General features: G+C 38.7%; 1 protein-coding gene and 1 non-coding gene across 2 annotated transcripts; both read left to right on the top strand.

Annotated features, from left to right (window-relative positions):
• The first annotated feature begins 11,882 nt into the window (after positions 1–11,882).
• Positions 11,883–11,986, top strand: LOC145629635 (small nucleolar RNA R71). Its single transcript, XR_014111797.1, has one exon. It is a non-coding gene; the product is annotated as a small nucleolar RNA R71 (small nucleolar RNA).
• Positions 11,987–16,107: 4,121 nt separating this feature from the next.
• Positions 16,108–17,524, top strand: LOC145628003 (protein FAR1-RELATED SEQUENCE 8-like). Its single transcript, XM_081680339.1, has 2 exons — positions 16,108–17,239; positions 17,376–17,524. The coding sequence occupies exons 1-2, from the start codon at positions 16,108–16,110 to the stop codon at positions 17,522–17,524; spliced, it is 1,281 nt and encodes a 426-aa protein (XP_081536465.1).
• The last annotated feature ends 3,529 nt before the right edge of the window (positions 17,525–21,053 follow it).

Raw genomic sequence — 21,053 nt, 5'->3', positions numbered from 1 at the left:
ACTTGAAGTCATCCTCAGTTGTCGTGATAATATTCCGAAGAAAACTTCTAAATCTCGCTTGAACTTTGCTTCCGCTAAAACCAGTATATCGGTGTCTCCGTGATGGTCCAATTCTTAGGCGTTTTAAGCTAAGTGAGACGATCTTTTGTCAGATCGATCACTTATTTGCGGTTGTAATCAAATCGACTACTCAATCATGTCAAATTTCTTATAGGGGCTAACTGGCATACCAAGGAACCCAAAATTGCTGTTATGAGAGGCTTCCAGCTCTGTCGCTGCAGAAATATCTCTGGCACCAGGAATTGGCTCTGTCGCCAGACGCTGTGATCTAGCGCCCAGCGCTGAAATCTTTTTCCAGGCGCTAGATGTTTTCGTCCAGCGCTGGAGTAGGGTCTTCCCTGTTCTGATGCACCTGTATTTATTTTTTACTATAGAACTTTGCCAATCTTTGTAATTATCTTAGGGTTGACCTAAGGCTTAATGTTGCTCGACTTATCGACTTGACACGACTCAAGGTATAAACTTGACTCTCTATGATTGACTCGGGGTTAACTCGACTCGAAGTGAAATGACACGTGTGACTCGTGACCCGTGTGTGCATAGTATTATGATTGTGTGACTCGAGAATGCAAAAAAGCAAAAAAATTCCGTCATTTTTGTGGAGGGTACCGACTTTCTCCCAAAAAAGAAAGACGCGAAAAAGAATTGAAAGTTTGAAGATGCATGTTGAATGAGCTTAGTCAAATATTGTTTGATACTATCTCTCAAGGTGCAAGGATTAATCCATCCTAGGCTATCTCAATTGTTGACTCAATGATGAAAGTATTTGGATAACTTAGGCACGGAGGCTAAGTACTTCATACTTCGATGTAATGACAATTATGATTGATGAGTGATGTGACAAGGCATGCTTCAGCGTTGTGTTAAGATTTCATGACAAAGGGTTCCTAAGGGAAGTATATTTGGTCATGTATGTGTGATGTGTGTGATAGTGACACTAAAGTTAGGCCGCAAGGGCTAAGGGAAGATATTATTTGTTAAAAGAGTCAAATGGTGGTGACTCTTAGGCTAGGTAAGCTAATTATGTAAGGATCAAGCCCCCAAGTCTAGCTCTAAGTAAATAGGGATGAGCATAGGAGATCCCTTGATATGATCAAGATGTGAGTGTGTGAATGTGAATGTAAATGCATGTTTATTACGGCCGCACCTCGATGTGAGGTTGCCTACGTATCCGTTAGGAATCAGGCCGCACGTAGCTCTAGTCGAACCTCGCACAAGTGTGTATACCTCAAAAAGGTCTTTTTAAAGGTTGTAACGTGGTTAGGCTAAAGGTTATAGAAGAAGGGGATAAAGGCTCAAGACCCAAGATAAGCCCCCAAGGTGTGCAACCTTGCTTTTGAATCTTTATATTTTTATGTTTGAGTTTCTACTCTTTTTAGCTCTTTTTGCTTTAGCATTTATTTTATTTTAATAAGTGTGGGCAATCCCGATCACGCGGTCTATCACTCACTTGACATTCATGTTTCTCAGGCACGGTACCGAGCACTCGATAAGAGAAGCAATCTGAGACGTGTTCATATCAAAGATATTTTCATATCAAAGACATTGGAACACTTACCCTTTTGTACACTTTTATTTATTTTTTACTTATTTTTTTGCTATTTTAATCTTCTGAATTCACTCAAGCCTTTTGAAATTGCATAAGTTACACACCATCCCATCCCAAGGTTAGGTAGTTATGGGTTGAAAAAACAAGGGTCTATCGTTAGACGAGGCTCAAAGTGGTTTATGAAGAAAGGATGTATAATTGAAGGGTGAAATGTGATATGATGTGGCTACAAGAGGTGCCTCAAATCATCGGTATACCTTGTGCTTAATTCGACATGGATTTTTTTTTTTAATTGCAAAATAATGGAATGATCATATATAAGGAAATAAATTCTCACTTTATTAAAAGAAAAAAAAATAAGGATCCTACAAAATAAATCTAAGGAGAATAGAAAGGTGCCTATTCTAGACTTGTTGTGGAAAGGGTAAATAAGAAAGAAATAGAAAAAAGAGGTTACGAAATCTTGTCGTTGAAGCTTGCCTCTGTCTTGTGTTGTTTGCTCCGACATCATCCAGTCTTCTCGCTAGCTAGAAGCAAAGGGATCTTATTTGCCTCTATGAGATCTTGAATGAGGTTTTGAAACCTGTAGCATTCATCAGTAGTATGACCGCGCCCTCGATGGTACTTGCAATAGGAGTTTGGATTCCATCTCGAAGATCGATTTTCTAGTATTGGATCCTCGGTAGGGCCAATAGGTTTGATTAATCCTCGATCATAGAGACGATCGAAAGAAGCATCGTAGGTCATTCCAATGGGTGTGAACTCTCGCCTGGGTTTCCTTTTAGATCCTTGATTGTCCATGGCTAAGACACCATTATGGTCAAAGGTACTAACATTATTACTAGAGTGGGCGTTTTCGGAAGAAGAAGGATTGTCGTTCTTCTTTCCTTTCCAGCCACCGTGGTTACTATTGTTAGTAGCTTTTTGCTTTGCGAGGTCGTCTTCGATTTCAATTCCGATGTCATAAACGGCCTTGAAAGTATTCAAGTTATGTTGATATTTTAAGTGCTTTGAATACTTTTCTTGGAGATTCTTGATAAACATCCTCACAGACTCCTTTTTGGTGGGGACTTCAATCATCTTGGCGGAAGTTTCCCTCCATTTATTAAAGAAAGAAGTAAAGCCTTCATTCTCTTTTTGTCTTAGCATCTCAAGTTGTCTATGGTCGGTTTTAACTTGGATATTGCACTTGTACCTATCAACGAAAGCGTTTACTATCGATTCCCAGGTAGAGGTTTTCTCCTTGTCAAGGGAGAAGAACCATTGTTGGCAAACGGTTTCAAGAGATAGTGGGAACAGAGAGGGGAAAACCTTCTTATCGATATCCTTAATACTCATTATAGTTTCGAAAGCTCTTAGATGGAAGTAAGGGTTATCAGTTGCCTTGAATTTAGGGATGTCAGTGGCGTTGAACTTATGCGGAAGAAGTTCCTTGTCCAGCGAGACCCCTTGTGAACTAAAGCCCTGAAATTTATAGTCATTAGATAGCTTGCTCAAGTTTTCTTGCATGAGGTTCATTTGTTGTTGCTTCACAGGGACATCGATCTTGAGTGTGAGTAGCTTCAGTGTCTCAGTCACGTTAACCAATTGGTTCCTAAGCTCATTGACTTCTTCTTGGCTTGCCATTATCTTTCTAGCCTTCCTCTTTTGACGAATCGGTTTATCAAAAAGTGAGACTTGAATAAAGAGATTGTCCTTGATTAATCGCCCTTCTCTCCTCGACCAAGTACTGTGGAAAAGGAAATTGGGGATATTTATTGTTAATTATTTGACTCAAACTTTATTCAACATGCAATGGATGGAGGAAGTGAAGAAAGATTGGAATAGAATGTGAAAGAAGATTTAGATGGAGGGATATGAAGAATTAGGAATAGAATGTACCCCCCAACTCAAATGACGGAAAAGACCGACCCATACATGAACCTAAAACATGGTCATGGTGACATATACTCGAAGTGTGTGCTAAGACTAGTGAGTGTAGGTGATATGTTAAGACTCGTGTCATGACCACGGGGCTAGACCATGTGACTAGCCTCGATTAATGACTCGACAAGGCATGTTTGACAGCGAAAATTAACCGAATTAATTAGTAAACTAGTTAATTAGACACTAGGTGATGACTCGATCAATAATCCGAATTGTCGGCCAAACGACAGGACTGGCGTCACACTGTGTAGCTTGGCGCCAGACGACAGAGTTTTCGTCAGGTGCCACACTCCTCAGTGTGGCGCTACAGCTCAGACTTTGGCGCCAATATTGGAGCTTCAATCTGGGACTGTTTTCGGTGTTATTAATCAACTGGGGTATGCCTAAAGTCGTACTAGGTCAATTCCGATTAAAATATTAGGCTTTATTGACTCAAATTAATTAATTAATTAATTAATTAATTAGGCAAAGTTCTTTAAGTCATTAATTTATTTAATCTCAACACAAGTCAACAAACGGTTAAGAGAAACATAGAATATATGCATAACAAATAATGCACAATTAGTCAAGTGGGCACAATATGATGCAATGAGTTCGCAACCTAACCATGGCTCTAGTTCTCTAAAGTTTGGGATATGGTTTAGTCAATAGAGGGTCCATGGTTAATTGTCCGGATGCACCGCGCGGAAGCCTAACCGTGAAGGGTTGGCGCGAGTGGATGGGACACCGCGAGTTTTAGAAAAACTCGCTTCCATGGTTTGGTGAATTCAACATCTCGGATGTACCCTTTGTTGCATAGAGCGTTCAATCAGGTAGATGGAGCATGAATTCCCAGAGGGTTATGTCCATATGTAGAACACATATGGGTTTTAGAAAAGTGAGAAAAAATTCAATTAGGAAGTAGGATCGAGCAAACAATACGAAAAACCGGTCGAAATTAGAACGCATATTTCTGGCTCGGTATTGGGGGAGGTTGGCGCCAGCAATCAGAGACTGGCGCCAGTTTTTAACTGTAGCGCCTGGCGCCAATGCTGGCGTCTGGCGCTACGGCTAAAAGCGTGGCGCCAAGCTTTGGCCTCTGGCGCTACTTCCCACATGCCTCAGCAGCTTTCTGTGCTCGATAAAATTTTCCAGTTTCACGTGGTGTTATTTCGGTCCTAGTTGTGAAAGATATTTCTCAAATTTCCTACGTGTAAAATCCTATGTTTTTAACTCATTACGGATGGTCTTTCCAATGAGATCTTTTTTATGCATATGACAATAATGTTAATCAAAATTACGCACATGAAATACTTAGAACATTTCAAGTCTCATCCACTCATTCTAAATCATTGCCGAAACAAATTCAGGAATTAAAATAGAAATCCTCCCCAGTGGAGTCGCCAAAAAACTGTAGGGAATAATTCAAGCGTTAATCCCTAGCTTGAACCCTACTGTGATCATACACTTAAGTACGGTGGCGTCCAAAAGGGAAGAAGATAGAGCAAAAGAGTCACCAACAAGTTTTAGGAACTTGTAAACCGTTCACGGGGTGAAGGTTACACCCCTTAACGATCCAAGAGATCGTCAACTCCATAAGGTCTAGAACCAAAGAAGGGTTCGGAGATGAAGGTACAAATCCAACCTAAAAGAGATTGAACCTGCCCTAATAATAGGCCTCTACTTTGTTCTGATCGTATTCATGTGCGCTTTTTAATTAACATGCAATCAATAGGATTACCCTAAACCTATTTATCTATGTTGGTTGAATTTAATGCACAAATAAACTATTACTGGCGATCACTTGAAATATAATCAAATTAACCCTAACAAGATTATCAATTATCTTATTAAGCGTAATTACAAGTACCAATTTCCTTTAAACATGCAATAAAAGGCGTGATCAAGCAATAAATAATAAATATCAAGCAACATAATAAATAATCAAAATCACAACAATTATATTAATCATAATAATAATCATAATAATAATAATCATAAATAAAATAATCATCATCAAAATAATAATAATAATAATATTCATAATCATCATAAATTATAATCATTATAATCATAATCATGTTCATATTAAAATTAAAGCATAATAATAATAGCAAGATCCTAGGCATGATACTAACAAGATTAATAACAAACCCTAGCATGTCATTAAGCAATAAAAATCAAACCTTTAACCCTAACATGATACTAACAATCATAAATATTAGGAAGAACATAGGAAGCATCGTAACAATCATATTTAATATTAAAGTTACCCTAGACATGATACTAGGAATATCATAATAACAATATAAACATGATTTCTACATCATAACATCAATAAATTAATTAAAGTACTTACTTTGATGTCTCTTACCTCTTTTTAATAACAAAATACACACGTTAGTAACTTCAAGGAAAATAATAAACAACAATTAAATTAAATAATTGAAATAGAGATTTGGGACCAAACCCTCAGAAATTAAACGTTTCACGTCTAGGGCGAAGGCAACTTCGAATATGGCTAGATGTTTCTAGATCTTGTGAATGCGGAATTTTGTATGTAAAAATCAAGTTTAAAGATTGAAAGAGAAAGATGAATGAATGAATTAGAAGAGAATGAGAGTTGAAAACTGATTGTAGGTGAATGTAGATGAATGTTGATGAGAATTGTGATGAATGAAAACGGAGTTTTTAATACGTTATTTATAGAGAAAATCATCCAAAAAGATAAAATAAACAAAACAGAGTCTAGCGCACGCAAAACGAGATTGGCGCCAGGAATTGGCCATTGGCGCCAAGCGCCAACGTCAGCGCCAAGCGCCAAGCGCCAATGCTGGCGCCAGGCGCCAATGCCTGGCGTTAGGCGCCAATCCTGTTTTTGACGCGTTTTCTAAAATCAGATAAATTTTGCCATACAGGAGGATAAAATCGTATTTTTTCCTCAAAAATGCTCTTTGATTTTAATTAAAACTCTGAAAAGTCAACAAAAGTCAATTTATCAATGCTAATTGAATTAGGAATGAAAAGAACCTTCTAGAAGAATCTAGAAGACTAAAACCATTCCTAATTGCATTAGGAATGATAAATCATATTAGGCCATCCTCTAGATCATTGGCCCGCATATAAAGCTCAAAACGGGCCCAGTTCGGTAAATTGGTCATAACTTGCTCAATATTCATCGGAATTGGGCTTATAATATATCGTTGGAAAGCTCTTGTCAAGCCCCATCCAACTACACCATTATTGGACCCATATCATGGACCAACCAAACTGGATTGGCTGTTTTCTTAAAATAAGTTTTCAAAAAAAGAGAGAAGAGAAAAGAAATTAAAACTATCCGCAACACTAAACTTTCTACACTTTCGCTTCATTTGATTATGATTCAACGTGAAAGGTACTTATCACTGGGTTTGGTTTTGGGGAGACACAAATGGGTGTCTACAGTTAGATATTTTGTTGCCTCCCGAGAAGCGCTTCTTTATGAGGTCACTAGCTTGACCATGAGAAAAAATCTTCAAGTGGGAGGCTTGGGATCCAAAGGATCAAGCATTATACATTCGATTATACCAACTTCTTCCTTGCAAAAGTAATGCTTTAAATGATGACCATTAACCATAAACTTGTTACCATCCGCATCTAACTCAAAGGAGCCATAAGGAGTAGTCTTTGATATCACAAAAGGACCCGACCATTTTGATATGATTTTACCCAAAAACAAACGAAGCCTTGAGTTGAAAAGCAAAACTTTGTCTCCAACCTTAAAGTTTTTGTATCGAATATGTTGGTCATGCCACTTTTTGGTCTTCTCCTTATATAACCTTGAGCTCTCATAAGCATCATCTCTAAGCTCTTCAAGTTCATTGAGCTTAAGCAATCACTTCTCACCGGCCAACGATAAATACATATTGAGCTCTTTGATAGCCCACCAAGCCTTGTATTCTAACTCAACCGGCAAGTGACAAGCCTTTCCATAGACCAACCTATAGGGGGTCGTGCCGATTGGAGTCTTGTACGTCGTCCTATGAGCCCATAGTGTGTCATCAAGTTTGAGAGCCCAATATTTCCTTGATTTGTTCACCATCCTTTCAAGAAGATTTTTGATTTCACGATTCGAGACCTCCACTTGTCCTTGAGTTTGAGGGTGGTAAGGTAATCCAACCTTGTGATGAACGACATACCTCTTAAGAAGAGCTTCAAATTGCTTTTTGGCGAAATGGGAGCCTCCATCACTAATTAGCACCCTCGGAACTCCAAACCTAGGAAAAATGATCTTCTTTAGAAGCTTAAGCACAACCTTGTGATTATTGGTAGGTGAGGGTATGGCTTCAATCCATTTTGTCACATAATCGACCGCTACCAAGATATATAGATTCTCACAAGAAGAAATGAAAAGCCCCATAAAATCCACCCCCAAACATCGAAGGGTTCAACTTCTAAAACACTTTGTTGGGGCATTTCGTCCCTCTTGGTAATGCCTCCGCTTCTTTGACATCTATCACATTTCGCAACGAATTGGTGGGCGTCTCTATGCATTTTCGGCCACCACAATAAAGATTGAGAGATTTTTGCCACTGTTTTGTCAACACCACCATGTCCTCGACATGGTAGTGAGTGGCAATGCTCAAGAACACCTTGAATTTCATGATCTGGAATACACTTCCGATAAAGTCCATCTCCACATTGCTTGAATAGGTATGGGTCATTCCAAAAGTACCTTCTCACTTCCTTGAAAAACTTCTTCTTTTGTTGAGAAGAGTACTCCGGGGGAACAACTCCACACGCAAGATAGTTGGCTATATCCGCATACCAAGGGGTAGAAGTTGACACCAAAGCCATGAGAGCCTCGAATCCTATCTCATCATTAATCGGTACATCCTCCTTGTTCTCAAACGGTAGCCTAGACAAATGATCCGCTACATAGTTCTCCGCTCCCTTTTTGTCCCTCATTTCCATGTGAAAGTCTTGGAGAGAGAGAACCCAACGGATCAAGCGAGGCGTTGCTTCTTTCTTGGTCATGAGATACCGCACCGCGATGTGATCCGTGTACACAATAAATTTTAAGGATATAAGATAGGACCGAAACTTATCAAATGCAAACACTACCGCTAACATCTCTTTCTCCGTTGTTGTGTAATTCTTTTGAGCCTCATCTAGAGTCCTACTTGCATAGTAGATGACACATGATTTTCCTTGTTTCTTTTGACAAAGAATGACACCTACTGCAAAGTCACTAGCATCGCACATTAGCTCAAAAGGCAAGCTCCAATCTAGAGCTTGCACAACGGGAGTAGAAATGAAAGCCTCCTTGAGCTTACGAAACGCCTCAAGGCAAGCCTCGTTGAAGTTGAAAACAACCTCTTTTTTGAGTAATTTGGTCAAAGGTTTGGCGATTGAAGAAAAATCTTGGATAAACCTCCGGTAAAAACCGGCATGCCCAAGAAAAGCCCGTACCCCCGTGATGGAAGTAGGAGGGGGCAACTTTTCAATTACCGAAACCTTGGCCGCATCAACCTCAATGCCATTTTTTGAAACCTTATGGCCGAGGACAATGCCCTCCTTGACCATGAAATGACACTTTTCCCAATTTAAAACCAAACTCGTCTCTTGACACCTTTTCAAAACTTTTTCAAGGTTAAAAAGACAAGTGTCAAAAGACGAGCCACCAACACTAAAATCATCCATGAAAACTTCAATTTCTTTTTCAAACATCTCAGAGAAAATGGAAGTCATGCATCTTTGAAAAGTAGAGGGAGCATTTCATAATCTGAATGGCATTCTTCGGTATGGAAATGTCCCATATGGACATGTGAAAGTAGTTTTCTCTTGATCACTTGGATGGATAGGGATTTGGAAAAATCCGGAATACCCATCCAAAAAACAAAAGAAAGCATGGTTAGAAAGCCTTTCAAGCATTTGGTCCATGAAAGGGAGAGGAAAATGATCTTTCTTGGTGTTTTTGTTCAATCTCCTATAATCAATGCACATTATCCACCCGGTCACCGTCCGGGTGGATATTTCCTCTCCCTTTTCATCCTTGATTATGGTCATTCCACCCTTCTTTGGAACCACATGAACCGGGCTAACCTATTTGCTATCGGAGATAGCATAAATGATGCCCGCCTCACGTAGTTTAAAAATTTCTTTCTTCACAACTTCTTGAAGGTTGGGGTTCAACCTTCTTTGAGGTTCAATGGAGGTGGAATGATAATCTTCAAGATGAATACGATGCATGCATAAAGAAGGGCTAATACCTTTGATATCATCAATGCTATACCCAATCACATCCCTATATTTTCTTAAAACATCAAGAAGTTTTTCCAAATTAAGACCATCTAGGGTAGCATTGAAAATAATAGGGTATTTTCCCTCCTTATCAAGAAAAGAATATTTCAAAGAAGGGGGAAGGGGATTGAGTTCTACCTTGGGAGGAGGCTTAGAACTCTCCTCCAATTTCTTCTCCTTGGACTCAATCTCGATATCAACTTGTTGTTCATCTTCCTCCTTTGAGGATTCCTCCATTGCCATGACAAATTCTTTAGCCTCTTGAGAGTGGAACTCTTCTTTGCATGTAAGGGCTTCTATCATTGGATCTTGGGGCCTCATCACGACCCTACCCAAGCGATCTAGCTCTTCATTCACAAAATCAACTCTATAGCATTTTTCAACCATGGGGGTCTTGAGCAACTTAGAAAACTCAAAGACAATCTTTCATCGGCCACTTCACATGTGATGGTGTTGTTCTTGCAATTGATGACCGCCCCCAAAGTTTTAAGAGCTTCAGGTCCCAAAATCAAAGGAGTGTTAACATCTTCCTCCATATCCATCACTACAAAGTCACAAGGCACGTAGATGTGTCCCACTTGAATTGGAACATCCTCAAGCTCTCCACAAGTTAATTTCACCGATCGATCGACCAATTGAATTTTCTTCCTTGTAGGGATCATCTCTATATTGAGTTTTTGAGCAATGGATATAGGGATTAAACTAACACTTTCTCCAAGATCGGCTAAGGCGCCCCTAGCTTCCATGTTCCCAATTTTCACCAGCAAAGTGAAACTTCCCGGATCTTTTTCCTTCTTGGGCATCTTATGTTGGACAAGAGCACTCACTTAATGTGGAAGGGTGATAAGCTCATCATTGAGCTTCCTCTTGTTGGTGAGAATATCTTTGAGGAACTTGGAGTAAGATGGCATTTGTGTCACAACTTCAAGAAAAGGGAGATTGATATGAAAATTCTTCATGACACTAAGAAATTTTGTAAACTTATCATTCAACTTCCTCTCCGCTAGCCGACCGGGAAAAGGAACCGGTCCATCAAGATTCCTAGCCTCACTAGGAATTGAAGTTGTCTTCTTATTGTCAAGCTTCTTCTTCTCCGAACCTCCTTCTATCTCATCACCCTTTTCTTTCTCACCTTCCTTGTTTTCATTCACACTCTCCTCTCCTCCTTTCTTTTCCTTACTATCCCCTTCATTTGGCCCTTCATAGGAAGTTCTCGACCTCAATGTGATCTTCTTGCATGTATCGGGTTTCAGATTGTGAGATGGGTTAGGTTGTGGTTGTCAAGGTAGAGTGGATGGTGAATTGAAAGGAGTTCTCTCGGCCAATTGAGCTAGTTGTGAATCAACCATCTTGTTGTGAGCTCTTATCTCTTGCATTTGTTGCCCAAAAGATTGCATTTGCGCATGCATGGCTTGGAGGAGTTGAGTTTGAGTTAGCTCCACTTGAGGTGCTTGTTCTTGATGATTTCTTTGAGGTGCTTGGGTTTGATTGTTGTATTGGTTGTTCCACGGATAGCTTCCTCTTGGGTTTTAGGGTTGAGATGGAGGTGGATTTTGATATTGAGGGTTGGATTTATAGGAAGGTTGAGCTTGTTGGTTCCATTGTTGAGGTTGAGGTACAAACCCAGGTGGTGGTTGTCTTCAAGATACTCCATCGCCGCTTCCTCTAAATCCCTCTTGCCTTGTGTTGTATGCCGCTACATTTTCGGGGCTTAAACCTCCACAATAGGATGTATCATGGTTCGTTCCTCCACAATTTTGACAAGAGAAAGATTTAACTTGAGAAGAGATTGCTCCACCACTTGAACTTGCATTCACACTCGTGTTCAACTTGAAAAGCCCTTTTGTTAGTTGATCAATTTGATGTTGTAATTGATCAACTTTCTCCAATTCGTAAATACCAACTCTCTTTGGAGCGTTTCTTCTTCGGCCCCCCCAAGAGTAATTCTTTGCTACCTCTTCTATTGTGGCTTCAACTTTATTTTGAAGGATCTTGATTAATTGACCACCCGCCCCCGCATCCAAATTGGCTCTTGACATGGGCTCCAATCCGTCGTAGAAAAACCGCATGAGCAACCCTTGATTTTACTCATGGTGGGGACATGCTTGTACCAACTCTTTGAATCTCTCCCATGCTTCACCAAGAATTTCATCGGCATCTTGCTCAAATGATGCAATTTTCCTTTTCATTTCGGCGGTCTTCTCCTCAGAGATAAAGCGCTTCAAGAACGCCTTTACCACCTCCCTCCATGTTGTGAGAGTGTTAGGCTTTACTTGCTTTAGCCATTTCTTTGCTTGTCTGGTGATTGATTGCCGGAAAAGGTGCATACGAATGTAGTCTTGACTCACTTCATTGGTTTGCATCACTGCGCACAATTTAAGGAATCGGTCCAAATGTTCAATAGGGTCCTCACTTGCACTTCCGGAAAATTGCTCCGATTGGACCATTCGAGTATATTGTGGATGGATTGAGAAGTTGGTTTCCGTGACGGGTAGCAAAATCCCTCCTGTGAGTTCATAATCCTCCGGATTTCCGAACTCACGAAACAAAACATCATTCTCTTGTCCTGCCATTGATTCGCGTGGTGAACTTGAAGAGTAAGTATCACTCTCACTATCAACTATATCACCAAAACATCTTCCCTCGTCTTGATAAAGCCTACGGACTTGTCTCAAGGTTCGGTTGATTTCGTGGTCAATTTGATGTGAGGGTGCTCCTTAAGACCTACTAAGCATTCACCAAATCTAAGAAAACAATTAGAAATGACAAGGATGATAAAAAAAAAAAAAAAAACAAAAGCAAAAGAAAGCAAAATGACTCTAACAAGAGAAATAATAGACGCTAAACAAGCCGCTTCCCCGGCAACGGCGCCAAAATTTGATCGCGGGTTAGATAGGTCGTTAAGCTACTACCCTAACCAAATTAATAATTTATAATACCTAAACCTACACTAAACTAGTTAGTGGCAAGTAAAGGGTCGAACCACTAGGGAAGCACGCTAATTCAACATCAAATATCACTCATGCAAGAGTGAAAAGGGGATTGTTTTTGTTGGTTTTGTTGAGTAAGAACACTAAAACTACCAATAAGCAAGAAAATGATGATTAAAATCAATAGAATATGACGCTAGGGATACGGGAGTGTCCAATATGATTAGAAAGAGGAGAATAATGGTGATTATCATAAAACTTATGCCAAAGAACACAAGATTCTACCTAAACAATTCATTCTCATGCAATAGTCTAGGCAAATCAATGAAAGAGGTCTACACTAATAAGGACCATTCTCATGCATCCTATTAGTTACAATCAAATCAAGAGAATAAAGAAGCACAATCCATAAAAACTCCACTTTAATAACTCATTCTCATGCAATCATTAAAATAGAGATGATCCTAATCTAGTTCAAATCACTTTCATGCATTTAAACTAGAAAACATCAAATAGAATGCAACAATACTCCCAAGCTAATAAAAATCATGTCTTTCATCAATATATGGCATAAGTTCAATCCAACCATCATCACTCATCCAATATCAAATCATATCTTCCACCCCCTTCCCCTAGCTAAAAGTTTAGCCAAGAGAAGGGAGATTAAACATAATATCAAAACTAGAAATAAGCTCAAGAAACTTAAAACAAAACATGATTAAAATCAATGAAATCAATAACAACTAAATAAGCTAATAAGATTGACAAGAATAAGTAACAATAAAACAAATAAATAATATTAAAGGAAAGGAGAAGAGATTACTAAAGAAAGGATTAATGAAAGATGAAAACTTGGATTCTTGCTTGATTAATGGAAGATTAAAACTTGAGCAAAGTTGAATACAATAAAGGATGCTTGAATAACAATATATTTTCTCTCTCTAGATTAGGCTAATGTTCTATGGTATTAGTACTAAGTGTCCTCTATTACAAAGAGTCCCGTCTATATATATGTGGCTCCCCCCAAAAGAAAGGGACTTGGACAACAAGGCACAAAGAAATCAGAAACCCAGCCGTGCGCGCCCGCACACGACATATGCGCGCCTGCGTAGTAGGTGTGTGCGCCCTCTCAGCGTAGTGCGCGGCCGCAACTTTGAGGGTATGGGAAAATCAAGCGCGCCCGCACAGTAGGCCTGCGCGCCCGCGCATCAAGTCGTGCGCCCGCACAGAAACCGCACAACAAGTCGCGCAAACTCTCTGGTTAGGCTCTGTTTCTTCACTGCGCGGGTTCTGACAGGGATGCGCGCCCGCACAGCCAAAGGTGTGCGCCCGCATAGCTGCCGCACAGCACCCCGCGCACAACAGTTAGCTTGGCTTCTTGATATCCTCTTTCTTTCTGCACATAATACCTACAAAACAAAAGCATGGAAATCAAAATAAAAACAAAGCGAGAAGACTAAGAAAAGGGAAGATAAAAGAGAAAAGAAAAGAGGAAGCAAAACTAAGTAAAAATGCTTAGAAAAAGGGTCAAACAAGTGCAAATGAGGGGAGAATCCTTAGAGAAAAAGGATAAAAGAGTGGCATAAATGCTACTTATCACATTTCGACACGAACATTAGTCACTTTAGAAAGACATACTTCCCACTATGAGTAAAAACATGAAATACACTTGAAACAACACTGTATGGTCTAGAAAGATTTGCAGTTTTCATTTTTCATTATTAGCTGACACCCTCACATTTCTAGCCCACTATGCATGTACACATTCATACAATAAAAATCATTCGTATAAATAATCATATCCAATTAAAAGCATGTTTCATTTGAGTTTTCCTAGATTACAATTGTTGTAATGAAGAAGAGAGAATCTCAAACAAGAACATCTCAATAATGGCAAACTGCTAAATTAGATATTGTTCACAAAATTTGCAATCAACACTATTTAAAAGAATCAATAATTTGGCATGATTACAAACAAACAATGATTAATATAATTAGTGTGAGTGTGTGACCATACCAATTCTTCTAGAGTCCTACACATAGAACTATAAAAGTAGCCAAATTATTCTCAATCCTCAGCACAGAATTCCAATACAAATTAATCTCAATTAACACAGTAACATCAAACACACTAACTAAATTAATCATCACAATAAAATTATTTAATAAAACAAGAAGCGCCCAGTTTATTACCACGATAAACATAAATTGTTTATCGGATGACAATGTTGTAATTATTTCAAAATCAAAATGGGCCAGATCATGTCATGTTGCCTAGAATATCTACACGTGTTAAAGTAAAATAAGTTGTCAGATTCACATGTTAGCGTTGACAATAAACGGCCGTTTGTTACTTTTTGGTGAACGTTTTGTAAATGCTAATCATGGTTAGTTGCAGTGTATCTTCTTTTTTTTTTTCCCCAAATCAGAGATTGAATTGTAGAAATATTGGAGAAGTCGAAGCCCTAATTTATATTACCCCAATTTTGTGATATCGTCATAGTAAATTTCAGCTGCTCGATTGGCGATTGAAGCTCGAAGATGTCAATTCACTGAAGCTAAAACTGGTTCGCTTAATAAAAAAAGGTATGTAAATAGAATACACAATGTAAGCGTATTTGAATTATCTGGGTGTTTTGCGATATTGATGTTCATGTATTACCCAGTTATAGAATTGTAGGGTAGTGGTAATTGGTATTTTTGGGGTGTTGAATCTGCTCATTTATATGTTTTTCATATTTTCAGATTGATGGAATTCGACTCTTAAATCGGAAAATCTGATAATTGTGTTTCCTAGTTGCTTCTTTCTGAGTGTTGAATTTAAATACAAAATGTCGACAGAACATATTTTTATTTTTCCTTTAGTGTACAATTAAACAAAAAATTATGGTCTTTCTTTTTATTGTTGCATTATCTGTACAATTGCATTTTATGTACATTACAAAGTTATGGTGTTCCTTTTTAGTGTTGCATGTTTTATTTTATGTGCAATTGCATTTACTTTACAATAGTACACAAAGTTTGGTGTCCTGTTTTATAGTTGCATTGTCTGTACAATATTACAAAGTTATGGTGTCCTATTTTATAGTTGCATTTTCTGTACAATTTCTACAAAGTTATGGTGTCCTATATAAGTGTTGCATTATATGTACAATTGCATTTTCTTTACATAAAAACAAAGTTAAGGTGTCCTATTTTTTGTGTCCTAACTTGTGATGGTGAACCTTGATTATTAATGAGACCTCCTATAATGTTCAGATAATGGAGAAACTAGATAAGGGAAGTGTAGTGGATGTCTGTGGTATAGGTGTGGAAGCAATGCCACCTAAATAAGGAGATGATGGTTGTTTGGAAGTTGGGAACTCTCTTGACATGCAATGTATGGACCTAATTGCACATGCATCTAAACCAACAACAATTGAAGATGGACCTGATGGTTGTGTTCCTGGTGGTCAAACTTGTTATAGGACCCCTACCCGTACAATTCAGACTGTGCACACCGTTGTATCTAGTAACAAAATTAGTGTTGTTAGTGTAGTCGAGGAACCTAAGGAGGACATGATTTTTAAAACTTTGCAGGATGTTGAAGCCTATTATAAGGAATATGCTGAACAGATGGGCTTTGGTGTCAGCAGGGTTCAAGGTTCTTTCTCTAAGAAGGATAGGGAGAGGAGGGGGACTACATGGAGGTGTGAATGTTGGGGGAGACCGGACATGAGAGCAGAGAGAGCGGCAAAGAAGAGGGTTAAATCAATGGAAGTTGCTGGCTACAGTAATTTAGTTGGAGGGGTTATTGCGGAGAATGAGTTGAATAGTTGCAAAAGAAAGTCCAAAAAATGTGAGTGTGGTGCTAAGATTTATGCTAGTGTTAACGAAGATGGTGACTGGCAGTTGAGATCTGTTATTTTGGAGCACAACCATGATTTAATCCTAAACGGAGCGAAGTTGGTGAAAGAGTATAGAATGAAGCAGCTGACATCCACTGTTAGGAAGAGGTTAATAAATTATTATGATGAGGGGGTACCCGTGTCTCATTTCCATGGCTCCACAGCCCTTGAAATGGGAGGGGTTGAGAACATGTCTATGACGGTGAAGGATTTCCAACATGAGGTTTACAAGGAGCGTCGCCTTAGGATGGAAGGTGGGGATGCGGCTGCTATGATGTCATACTTTGAGTATATGATGGCCGATAGTCAGAATTTTTTTCATGCTAATCGCTTAGATGATGAAGGTCGGTTAAAAGATGTGTTGTGGGTTGATGCTCGTAGTCGAGCTGCTTATGAGTATTTCGGGGATGTAGTGTGTTTTGATGCTACATACTTGACTAATGAGTATGAATTTCCATTTGTGAATTTTATTGGGGTCAATCACCATGGACAGTGTATTCTGTTGGGGTGTGCATTGGTGTCGCATGAGGACTCAGATACGTTTAGATGGATTTTTCGCCAGTGGCTTTGTTGCATGGGGAATAAAGCCCCGGTCGGTATCCTTACAGACCAAGCTGCTGCGATGCGTAAGCCGTAGGAAGAAATTATGTCGAACACTATACACAGGTGGTGCATCTGGCATATTATGTCGAAATTTGGTGACAAGCTTGGCAAATGCCCGAAGTAAGTGATCTTATTAAAGTCTTTAACTTTGATATGCAGGTTGTCTTATTAATATGTGGTTTTTGGTTAATATATTTTCACATTATGGTGTTAAGCAACTAAAGCTAGTGGTAGCAACTAAAGCAAAGGGTACACTAATGACTACTAAAATTGATATTTTTAGTAAATGTAAACCAGCTGCACTTTGAAAGCCTCAGTATATGTCCTTGTTGTTCACCTCTAATTCTACCTCTAAATCTAGTGAATGTTTTCTCTTTGACTCACTTTATGACTCACTGTATGAATAAAAGGAGAAAAAGCTATTATTTGATACAGTGCAAGTTATATATTGAAATATTATATGTTAAATTAGATATAGTGCAAGTTATTAACTACAATTTGGTTAAATACAGTGGTTATATTTCAATCACACATATGGTTTTGTACAGTCCATATTTCACTACAATTTGATATAGTGCAAGTTATTATCAACTACAATTTGATATAGTGCAAGTTATTATCAACTACAATTTGATATAGTGCAAGTTATTAACTACAATTTGATATAGTGCAAGTTAATATTATATGCTACTGAGCTGTCAATCACATATGGTTTTGTACAGTCCATATTTCACTTAATATTATATGCAATATTATACATCAGTTTAGTGCTGAAGTTTAGTTTAATATGTTTACTTGCAAGTTTAGCTTAATATGTGATGATGATGTATTAATTTTAGAAATTAATTTTTTTTTTGGGTTGTGGTTATAATTTCTTGACATTGATTAGGTACAATGAGTTTAAAAATAAGCTGAAAACTATGATATATGAAAGCTTCACCGTGGATGAGTTTGAGGAGAATTGGGTTGCATTGATTAAGTACTACAAGATGGAAAATAATGAGTGGTTGACTTATATGTTAAAAGAGAGACACATGTGGGTTCCGGCCTTCATGAAAGATTACTTTTGGGCCGGTATGAAAACTACTCAAAGAGTGGAGAGCATCAACAGTTTTTTTGACGGCTTTGTTAATCGGAAAACCAAGTTACATGAATTTCCTAGACAATACAACAGATCAATGACCAAACGCGTTAACGATGAAACTGATGCGGATGACAACTGCTCAAAGTATGTTCGCAGGCTGGTGAGTGGGTTCAAGCTGGAGGAGCTGTTTCAACAGATTTACACTGACACAAAATTTCAAGAAATACAGACTGAGCTTTCAAGACTCCTGTATCGCTATTGTCGTGATGAGAAAATGTTGTCCAACACAGTTGTTCAGTATCTGGTTGAAGATAGAGTATGGATTGTTCCACAAGGATACAGGGAGGAGAAAATAACTGATCGCCGACGGTTCTACCGTGTCACGTTTGACAGTGTGACCAAAGAAGTGTCATGCGATTGCCGGAAATTTGAAACATTTGGGATTTTGTGCAAACATATGTTCCGGATATTTGATCAGAACTTGGTTTTTGATATACCTGAGAAATATATACTTACGAGGTGGCGGAAGGATGTAAATCGGAGGCATACAAGGGTTAAAGTCCCTTACCATGATCCCTCTCACTTGGCACAAGTCAAGAGATCCTATAAAATGCTAACCACTTTTGAGCCTATATCTGATATTGCTGCCTCTGTTGACGATGAAGTCGTTCACCATGTGCTGACTTCTCTAAAAAAGCTACAGGGTGAAGTAGAAGCGTTGAAGCAGAAGAAAGATCTTCTCAACAAAGCTGAAGAAGTTACTCACTTTCCTGCTGATGGCTCTCAAGTAGAGCAACATTCATGTTGTGTGGGGTCAATAGTTGCTTCAGTACAAAAACAAGAAAACAACCCCCCTTACTCTAATGACACTCCTACAGCTGGCTAATAACATGTTACAGACCTCTCTGTTGATGCTGATAACATCCATTGGTCTCAATAACATGCACCACCACCTACTGCCCCAAAGAAATCGATTATTCTTGACCCAGTTGTACAGAAGAAGCGTAGAGGGAGACCAAAAGGTAGCAGGAACAAAACCCTTGCAGAAATGGGCTACAAAAAGGCACAGTTAAAGGAGCAACAACCCGATGTATGCTTCGTTTTAATTTCAATCCTTTAAATTTAATGAGTTTAGAGCACTTAAAAAGCTTAATTGATTGCTATTTTGCAGCCTGCTGCTCAATTTATTCTTCAAACCTACTACCCATCGTCTTTTAATGGGAATATAATGGTAAGCTCTTTTATCAGTTAAGTTTCTATTTATTCGACATTAGAAGTTGCTATTTTTGTGATTGTAGGCGTCGCTCGAAGTGCGCCTACGTTAAAAGAATGCTGTGAATATGCTTGGCACTCATAGGAAGTGGGAATTGACATTACGATTAGGGACAACGATTAGGGACAAATAAAGTAGGGAGCCGCCAACAAGTTTTTAAGGAACTTGTAAACCGTCCACGGATCATAAAAAGGCAACCACGATAAGGGACAACGATAGGCAACAACGATTGACCCGTGAAGGTTACACCCCATTCATAATCCATGAGATTACTAACTCCATATGGTTCGGAACCACGAAAGGACGATCGGGGATGATGGTACGAAGTGAGTCATGGAGTCACATTCGCCCGTATTGCCCTCTACTCGATTCTTATAGTGAAAAACATTCCTGTGATCTCAAAGGCATACAAACAAAGATTCAATTTGCTCCAAACTAAATTGGTTGAATATTAATGCAACATATAATTATAAAAATTTGGTGATCACTTGATTAAACAACAAGATTAAAAAGGAACCTAAACCGGTTGTCCAAATTATCTTATTAGGCGTGATTTTCAATTACATATTCCCTTTAACATGCAATATGGTGATCAAAATAAATAATAGAATCAATATCAACATAAAAACCAATTTAATCATAATTCCAACAACATAAAAATCATTAGAAAAAATAATAATAATAAAAAGAGAATGATCCTTACTTTGAATCTGTTTGTTTGCAACTACAAAATAATAAACGAGTTAGTAACTTCAAGGAAATAACAAAACAATAACTAAATTAAATTAAATAAAGTAAGGTTGATTTTGGGGCCAAACCCTCAAACGATTCTACCTTTCACGCCTTGGCTTAAGGATAGAACCTCGAGTAAAATATGGACTCCTTTGAGTGCTTGAAGAAGGAATTTTTGAAGTGAAAAGGGTAGGCTAGTGTTTACGTTAAGAGCATAGAAGAGAGAAAAATAAGAATAATCCAATTCCCCCCCCCCCCCCCCCGTACATCAGAAATGAGGGGGTATTTATAGGGAAATGTGCTGAGGGAGCACACGGAACCCTAAAATAATAAAAACCCTAAAAATGCATCCCGTGACACGGTCAGACTGTACCGTGACACGGTTAGACTGTACCGTCAGACGGTACAAGTTCCCGTGACACGGTCAGTTTTAGAGAGTCGCGGGAAATTTTTAGAAAACGGAACGGAAAACGCGTTAAGGGTTTACGCGGAAAGGACACGGAACTTCCCGTGTAACGGCAGACCTCCCGTGTCACGGGAAGTCCCACCGTCAGTCGGGAAGAGTTCCCGTGACACGGTCAAGCTTGACCGTGACACGGTCAGTTCCAGTCCGCTTTTCCGTCTAAATTCATTTTTAACCCTAATTTCTTTCGGCTTTTTAAGTGCCGATTGATAATTTCGGGCTTTTTTCTGAGTTTTATTATTCGGGCTAAAATAAGAAAATAATAAAAATAAATAAAATATTTGG

This window comes from Chenopodium album, chromosome 4 (assembly GCF_948465745.1).
Source record: "Chenopodium album chromosome 4, dcCheAlbu1.1, whole genome shotgun sequence".
NCBI lineage: Eukaryota > Viridiplantae > Streptophyta > Magnoliopsida > Caryophyllales > Amaranthaceae > Chenopodium > Chenopodium album.
Note: the sequence above shows the minus strand (reverse complement) of the source record. Positions and strands in the feature narration are given on the sequence as shown.